The sequence below is a fragment of the Nerophis ophidion genome, linkage group LG04 (genome assembly GCF_033978795.1).
Source record: "Nerophis ophidion isolate RoL-2023_Sa linkage group LG04, RoL_Noph_v1.0, whole genome shotgun sequence".
NCBI classification, from domain to species: Eukaryota; Metazoa; Chordata; class Actinopteri; order Syngnathiformes; family Syngnathidae; genus Nerophis; species Nerophis ophidion.
This window is the reverse complement of record NC_084614.1, coordinates 75,576,611-75,585,661: the sequence shown is the minus strand read 5'-3', so window position 1 is coordinate 75,585,661 and position 9,051 is coordinate 75,576,611. Positions and strand designations below refer to the sequence as shown.

Sequence of the window (9,051 nt, the reverse complement as noted above, 5' to 3'; positions counted from 1 at the left end):
TGAGTGTGAATGCTGTCTATCTGTGTTGGCCCTGCGATGAGGTGGCGACTTGTCCAGGGTGTACCCCGCCTTCCGCCCGATTGTAGCTGAGATAGGCGCCAGCGCCCCCCGCGACCCCAAAAGGGAATAAGCGGTAGAAAATGGATGGATGGATGGATCGAACAAGCAAGGCTTATATAACTTTATACCGACATGCGAATCGAGGTTTGTTGGTAGTGTCCCGGAAGAGTTAGTGCTGCAAGGGGTTCTGGGTATTTGTTTTGTTGTGTTGATGTTGTGTTACAGTGCGGATGTTCTCCTGAAATGTGTTTGTCATTCTTGTTTGGTGTGGGTTCACAGTGTGGTGTATATTTGTAACAGTGTTAAAGTTGTTTATAAGGCCACCCTCAGTGTGACCTGAATGGCTGTTGACCAAGTATGCATCGCATTCACTTATATCACGTGACTGGGCCGGCACGCTGATTGTATGGCGGAAAAGCAGTACCTTTAAGGCACGCCGCCGATATTGTTGTCCGAGTGGAAATCGGGAGACATTCAGGAGAATGGTTGCCCAGGTAGATTTTCGGGGGGGGGGGGTTACTGAAATTCGGGAGTCTCCTGGGAAAATTGTGAAGGTTGGCAAGTATTAGAATTAGCGGTGAATGCAGCGCCGCTGTATAATGTAAATTTAATATTGTCTCAAGGGCCAAAATAACTTATTTGGCCCGCGGGCCAGAGTTTGACTCCCATGCACTACAGGCTTATACACACACACACATCCACAAAAAAAATATACGCCACACATGTTAGTTGAAGATCTATGCTAACATTAATGAATGCAATTTGATGGATGTATGCGAACATTTATGACTGCTAGTTGAATTAATTATGCTCACCTTTATGAATGCTATTTGAAGGATTTATGCTAACCTTAATGAATGCTAGCTGAAGATATTTGCTGACCTTAATGAATGCTAGTTGAATTAATCATGCTAACCTTTATGAATGCTATTTGAAGGATTTATGCCAACCTTTATGAATGTTAGTTGAATTAATCATGCTAACAATTATGAATGCTATTTGAAGGATTTACGCTAACATTTATGAATGCTAGTTGAATTAATTATGCTAACAATTATGAATGCTATTTGAAGGATTTACGCTAACATTTATGAATGCTAGTTGAATTAATTATGCTAACCTTTATGAAAGCTAGTTGAAGATTCATGCTGACCTTAATGAATGCTAGTTGAAGGATGCTAATCTTTATGAATGTTTTTTAATTATGCTAACATTTATGAATGCTAGTTGAATTAATTATGCTAACCTTTATGAAAGCTAGTTGAAGATTCATGCTGACCTTAATGAATGCTCTCTGAAGGATTTATGCTAACAATTATGAATGCTATTTGAAGGATTTACGCTAACATTTATGAATGCTAGTTGAATTAATTATGCCAACAATTATGAATGCTATTTGAAGGATTTACGCTAACATTTATGAATGCTAGTTGAATTAATTATGCTAACCTTTATGAAAGCTAGTTGAAGATTCATGCTGACCTTAATGAATGCTAGTTGAAGGATGCTAATCTTTATGAATGTTTTTGAATTATGCTAACCTTTATGAATGCTAGTTGAAGATATATGCTAACCGTTATGAATGCTAGTTGAATTAATTACGCTAACCTTTATGAATGCTAGTTGAATTATGTTAATATTTATAAATGCTAGTTGAAGATATATGCTAACTTTTATGAATGCTTGTTGGATTATGCTAATCTTTATGAATGCTAGTTGAAGATATATGCTAACCTTTATGAATGGTAGTTGAAGATATATGCTAACCTTTATGAATGGTAGTTGAAGATTCATGCTTACCTTAATGAATGCTTGTTGAAGGATGCTTATCTTTATGAATGTTTTTGAATTATACTAACCTTTATGAATGCTAATTGAAGATTTATGCTAATCTTTATGAATGCTTGATGAATTATGCTAACCTTTATAAATCTAGTTGAAGATATATGCTAACCTTTATGAATGCTAGTTGAATTACTTACGCTAACCTTTATGAATGCTAGTTGAATTATGTTAATTTTTATGAATGCTAGTTGAAGATATAAGCTAAATTTTATGAATGCTAGTTGAATTATGCTAATCTTTATGAATGCTAGTTGAAGATACATGCCAACCTTTATGAATGCTAGTTGAAGAAATATGCTAACCTTTATGAATGCTAGTTGAAGCTATGTGCTAACCTTTATGAATGTTAGTTGAAGATACATGCTAACCTTTATGAATGGTAGTTGAATTATGATAATCTTTATGTATGCTAGTTGAAGATAAATGCTAACCTTTATGAATGCTAATTGAAGATATATGCTAACCTTTATGAATGCTAGTTGAAGATATATGCTAACCTTTATGGATGCTAGTTGAATTAACTATGTTAACCTTTATGAATGCTAGTTGAATTATGCCAATCTTTATGAATGCTAGTTGAAGATATATACTAACCTTTATTAATGCTAGTTCAATTATGATAATCTTTATGTATGCTAGTTGAAGATATATGCTAACCTTTATGAATGTTAGTTGAAGATGCACGCTGACCTTAATGAATGCTCTCTGAAGGATTTATGCTAACAATTATGAATGCTATTTGAAGGATTTACGCTAACATTTATGAATGCTAGTTGAATTAATTATGCTAACAATTATGAATGCTATTTGAAGGATTTAAGCTAACATTTATGAATGCTAGTTGAATTAATTATGCTAACCTTTATGAAAGCTAGTTGAAGATTCATGCTGACCTTAATGAATGCTAGTTGAAGGATGCTAATCTTTATGAATGTTTTTAAATTATGCTAACCTTTATGAATGGTAGTTGAAGATATATGCTAACGTTATGAATGCTAGTTGAATTAATTACGCTAACCTTTATGAATGCTAGTTGAATTATGTTAATATTTATAAATGCTAGTTGAAGATATATGCTAACTTTTATGAATGCTTGTTGAATTATGCTAATCTTTATGAATGCTAGTTGAAGATATATGCTAACCTTTATGAATGGTAGTTGAAGATATATGCAAACCTTTATGAATGCTAGTTGAAGATTCATGCTTACCTTAATGAATGCTAGTTGAAGGATGCTTATCTTTATGAATGTTTTTGAATTATACTAACCTTTATGAATGCTAATTGAAGATTTATGCTAATCTTTATGAATGCTTGATGAATTATGCTAACCTTTATAAATCTAGTTGAAGATATATGCTAACCTTTATGAATGCTAGTTGAATTACTTACGCTAATCTTTATGAATGCTAGTTGAATTATGTTAATTTTTATGAATGCTAGTTGAAGATATAAGCTAACTTTTATGAATGCTAGTTGAATTATGCTAATCTTTATGAATGCTAGTTGAAGATACATGCTAACCTTTATGAATGCTGGTTGAAGAAATATGCTAACCTTTATGAATGCTAGTTGAAGATATATGCTAACCTTTATGAAAGCTAGTTGAAGATATATGCTAACCTTTATGAATGCTAGTTGAAGCTATGTGCTAACCTTTATGAATGTTAGTTGAAGATACATGCTAACCTTTATGAATGGTAGTTGAAGATATATGCTAACCTTTATGAATGCTAGTTGAATTATGATAATCTTTATGTATGCTAGTTGAAGATAAATGCTAACCTTTATGAATGCTAATTGAAGATATATGCTAACGTTTATGAATGCTAGTTGAAGATATATGCTAACCTTTATGGATGCTAGTTGAATTAACTATGTTAACCTTTATGAATGCTAGTTGAATTATGCTAATCTTTATGAATGCTAGTTGAAGATATATACTAACCTTTATTAATGCTAGTTCAATTATGATAATCTTTATGTATGCTAGTTGAAGATATATGCTAACCTTTATGAATGCTAGTTGAATTATGCTAATCTTTATGAATGCTCGTTGAATTAACTATGCTAACCTTTATGAATGCTAGTTGATGCTATATGCTAACCTTTATGAATGCTAGTTGAATTATGCTAATGTTTATGAATGCTAGTTGAAGATATATACTAACCTTTATTAATGCTAGTTCAATTATGATAATCCTTATGTATGCTAGTTGAAGATATATGCCAACCTTTATGAATGCTAGTTGAATTATGCTAATCTTTATGAATGCTCGTTGAATTAACTATGCTAACCTTTATGAATGCTAGTTGATGCTATATGCTAACCTTTATGAATGCTAGTTGAATTATGCTAATCTTTATGAATGCTCGTTGAATTAACTATGCTAACCTTTATGAATGCTAGTTGATGCTATATGCTAACCTTTATGAATGCTAGTTGATGCTATATGCTAACCTTTATGAATGCTAGTTGAATTATGCTAATCTTTATGAATGCTAGTTGAAGATATATACTAACCTTTATTAATGCTAGTTCAATTATGCTAACCTTTATGAATGCTAGTTGATGCTATATGCTAACCTTTATGAATACTAGTTGAATTATGCTAATGTTTATGAATGCTAGTTGAAGATATATACTAACCTTTATTAATGCTAGTTCAATTATGATAATCCTTATGTATGCTAGTTGAAGATATATGCTAACCTTTATGAATGCTAGTTGAATTATGCTAATCTTTATGAATGCTCGTTGAATTAACTATGCTAACCTTTATGAATGCTAGTTGATGCTATATGCTAACCTTTATGAATGCTAGTTGATGCTATATGCTAACCTTTATGAATGCTAGTTGAATTATGCTAATGTTTATGAATGCTAGTTGAAGATATATACTAACCTTTATTAATGCTAGTTCAATTATGATAATCCTTATGTATGCTAGTTGAAGATATATGCCAACCTTTATGAATGCTAGTTGAATTATGCTAATCTTTATGAATGCTCGTTGAATTAACTATGCTAACCTTTATGAATGCTAGTTGATGCTATATGCTAACCTTTATGAATGCTAGTTGAATTATGCTAATCTTTATGAATGCTCGTTGAATTAACTATGCTAACCTTTATGAATGCTAGTTGATGCTATATGCTAACCTTTATGAATGCTAGTTGATGCTATATGCTAACCTTTATGAATGCCAGTTGAATTATGCTAATCTTTATGAATGCTAGTTGAAGATATATACTAACCTTTATTAATGCTAGTTCAATTATGATAATCTTTATGTATGCTAGTTGAAGATATATGCCAACCTTTATGAATGCTAGTTGAATTATGCTAATCTTTATGAATGCTCGTTGAATTAACTATGCTAACCTTTATGAATGCTAGTTGTATTATGCTAATCTTTATGAATGCTAGTTGAAGATATATACTAACCTTTATAAATGCCAGTTGAAATAATTATGCTAACCTTTATGAATGCTAGTTGAAACAATGTAGTCCATTTTTTTTTTAAATACATCTATATCTATAAACTGCAACATTTACAAACGAATGAGTAATAATAATAATAATCCAAATAAGTACAAAAAACGTACAAATCAAATAGATATATATATATATCGCAGTCCAGGTACATGTTTACTTCCTTGTGACGTCATCGGTAAAAAACCCGGCGTGCCTCGGCGTGATGACGTCACTGATTAGCAACGCCATAGTACGTACGCGCTGAAACGCTGTCAACGTTGGGATGAAACACACAACACGCCCACTCCTAAACTGCTTATATTTACTTCAAACAGGGTCGCCATTAGCTGGTTTAACGAAGACACGAAGTCGTCTTCGGGCTTGTTCAGAGTCTAGTCGTTGCCGCGGCAGTGCCAACATCGCTAATATTGCTACTGTTGATGCTAGCAACAGCGGCTGGTGCACTCTCCTCATCAGCGCATGCAGCAGAATGGCGCCAGCGGCTCCAGCATGTGTGATGGCGGCGGCAGGGAGCGACTGTCCCCCTCCAGGAGTTCCCTGCCCGCCGCCACTTCTCGGGTGAGACGCTTCATCCAGGAGCGGCGGACGCTGCCGCTGCCCAGAGTCATGGTGGTGTTCTCGGCCGCGGGGGACTCGGAGAAGCCGAGCGATCCCACGGAGGCGGAGGACGACCTCCGGAAGCCGGCGGCGAGCCTCGCCTGGAGCAAGCCCGCCCTCTCCCCGCCTGACGCCGGACAGGAGCAGGAGGTAGGCCCCGGTCCACGTTCACCAACAGTGTTTTGTAAACAATTGGTTCCATTTTAAAGAACAACATGGTGTTGGTTTGGCTCGCTCTCTTCTGATTGGCTGACCACGAGTCACGTGACAAGTGTTGTCTTCTGATTGACACCAGCCTGATCATGGACCCAGACATGGCAGCATAATCCTCTCCTTGCTCATGCTGTTGAACACTGGTCAGCATACTTGGCAAACTTGAGACCTCAAAGTGTGTGTGTGTGTGTGTGTGTGTGTGTGTGTGTGTGTGTGTGTGTGTGTGTGTGTGTGTGTGTGTGTGTGTGTGTGTGTGTGTGTGTGTATATACATATACATATGTCTTGATTGGATTATCCAGAGAATAGTGCTTGATACCGTGGTAGAGCGCAATATGTAGCTGTGGGAAAAATGACAAGACTACTTCATCTCTACAGAACTGTTTCATGAGGGGTTCCCTCAATCATCAGGAAATCTCCTGATGATTGAGGGAACCCCTCATGAAACAGTTCTGTAGAGATGAAGTAGTCTTGTGATTTTTCCCACACCTACATATACATATATATATATATATATATATATATATATATATATATATATATATGTATATATATATATATATATGTATATATATATGTATATGTATATATATATATGTATATATATATATCCATCCATTTTCTACCGCTTATTCACTTTTGGGGTCGCAGGGGGCGCTGGTGCCTATCTCAGCTACATATATGTATATATATATATATATATATATATGAAACAGTTCTGTAGAGATGAAGTAGTCTTGTGATTTTTCCCACACCTACATATACATATACATATATATATATATATATACATATATATATATGTATATATGTATATATGTATGTATATATATATATATATCCATCCATTTTCTACCGCTCATTCCCATTTGGGGTCGCAGGGGGCGCTGGCGCCTATCTCAGCTACATATATATATATATATATATATATATATATATATATATATATATATATATATATATATATATATATATATATATATATATATATACCCCTCATGAAACAGTTCTGTAGAGATGAAGTAGTCTTGTGATTTTTCCCACACCTACATACATATATATATATGTATATACATATATATATATATATATGCAATTCAAATATTTCCCATCAGGGTTTACCACACATTCATTTATTTGTTGTGGCCCGCCACGAAAGAATTACTGCCGCCACAAATAAAATTAAACCTTTTAGACAAGTTTAATTTCATTAACAACCTGGTCTGGTGAAGATAAGGTTTTTTTAATCTATTTTATAAATAAAATAAAATGAGATAAAAAAAAAAAGAACATTTTCTTGGATAAAAAAGAAAGTAAAATCATATAAAACAATTGTAATAAAAATAGTAATTAATGATAGTGTTAGTGGACCGGCGACACACACAATCGTGTGTGTTTCAGGGACTGTGTCCCTTGCAGACTGTGTTTTATATGTTGTGGGAACCAGAATTTTGGTAGCAGAAAGAAACAACCCTTTTTTTGTGTGAGTAGGTGTGGATGAGTGTGAATGGGGGGGGAGGGAGGGGTTTTCTTTGGGGGGTTGATGCACTAATGGAAAGTGTATCTCGTGTATTTTTATGTTGATTTAATAAAAAATAAATAAATTTAAAATAAAATAAAATAAAAAAATATATATGTTTTTTTTTTTCGGCTTTTGACTAGTTCGACCGCTCATAAGTGAGTTTTTTGTGAAGTGAATTATATTTATATAGCGCTTTTCTCTAGTGACTCAAAGCACTTTACATAGTGAAACCCAATATCTAAGTTACATTTAAACCAGTGTGGGTGGCACTGGGAGCAGGTGGGTAAAGTGTCTTGCCCAAGGACACAACGGCATTGACTAGGATGGCGAAAGCGGGAATCGAACCTGCAACGCTCAAGTTGCTGGCACGGCCGCTCTACCAACCGAGCTAAACCGCCCCTATAAAAGCAATGGGACTCTGTCTGTGAATGGAGCTTGTAGTTACATATTTTATAAATATGTAAATATTATATAAATATATACATAAAGTGCTGTAATTATATACCAACTCCGCGTTCTTCTTGGTCATCGCCATCGCCGCTGCACCCCCACCCACCCCCCCTGCCGCCCGACCACACCACCACAAATAGATGCCTGACCTGTGGGAAACACTGTCCCATCCATCCATTTTCTACCCTTTTAGGGTCGCAGGGGTGCTGGAGTCCATCTCAGCTGCATTCGGGCGGAAGGCGGTGTACACTCTGGACAAGTCGCCACCTCATCGCAGGGCCAACACAGATAGACAGAAAACATTCACACACTAGGGCCAATTAAGTATTTATTTTATTTTATTTATACATACACTACCGTTCAAAAGAGTGGGGTCACCCAAACAACTTTGTGTTTTCCATGAAAAGTCACAGTTATCCACCACCATTCGTTGTGAAATGAATAGAAAATAGAGTCAAGACATTGACAAGGTTAGAAATAATGATTTGTATTTGAAATGAGATTTTTTTTACATCAAACTTTGCTTTCGTCAAAGAATCTTCCTTTTGTAGCAATTAGAGCATTGCAGACCTTTGGCATTCTAGCTGTTAATTTGTTTAGGTAATCTGAAGAAATTTCACTCCAAGCTTCTAGAAGCAGCTCCCACAAGTTTGATTGGTTGGATGGGCACTTGCGTACCATAAGGTCAAGATGCTCCCACAACAGCTCAATGGGGTTCAGATCTGGTGACTGCGCTGGCCATTCCTTTACCGATAGAATACCAGCTGCCTGCTTCTTCTATAAATAGTTCTTGCACAATTTGGAGGTGTGTTTTGGGTCATTGCCCTGTTGTAGGATGAAATTGGCTCCAATCAAGCGCTGTCCA

At 35.3% G+C, this 9,051-nt stretch overlaps 1 protein-coding gene across 1 annotated transcript in view; it reads left to right on the top strand.

Moving 5' to 3' along the window:
* Nucleotides 1–5,628: 5,628 nt before the first annotated feature.
* The window catches only part of kctd7 (potassium channel tetramerization domain containing 7), a 22,599-nt gene continuing 19,176 nt past the window's right edge, over nt 5,629–9,051 (top strand). The window contains exon 1 of the mRNA XM_061899075.1: nt 5,629–6,152. Within this exon, the coding sequence (XP_061755059.1) occupies nt 5,865–6,152 (288 nt within the window). The 5' untranslated portion in view covers nt 5,629–5,864. The remainder of the gene's footprint in view (nt 6,153–9,051) is intronic.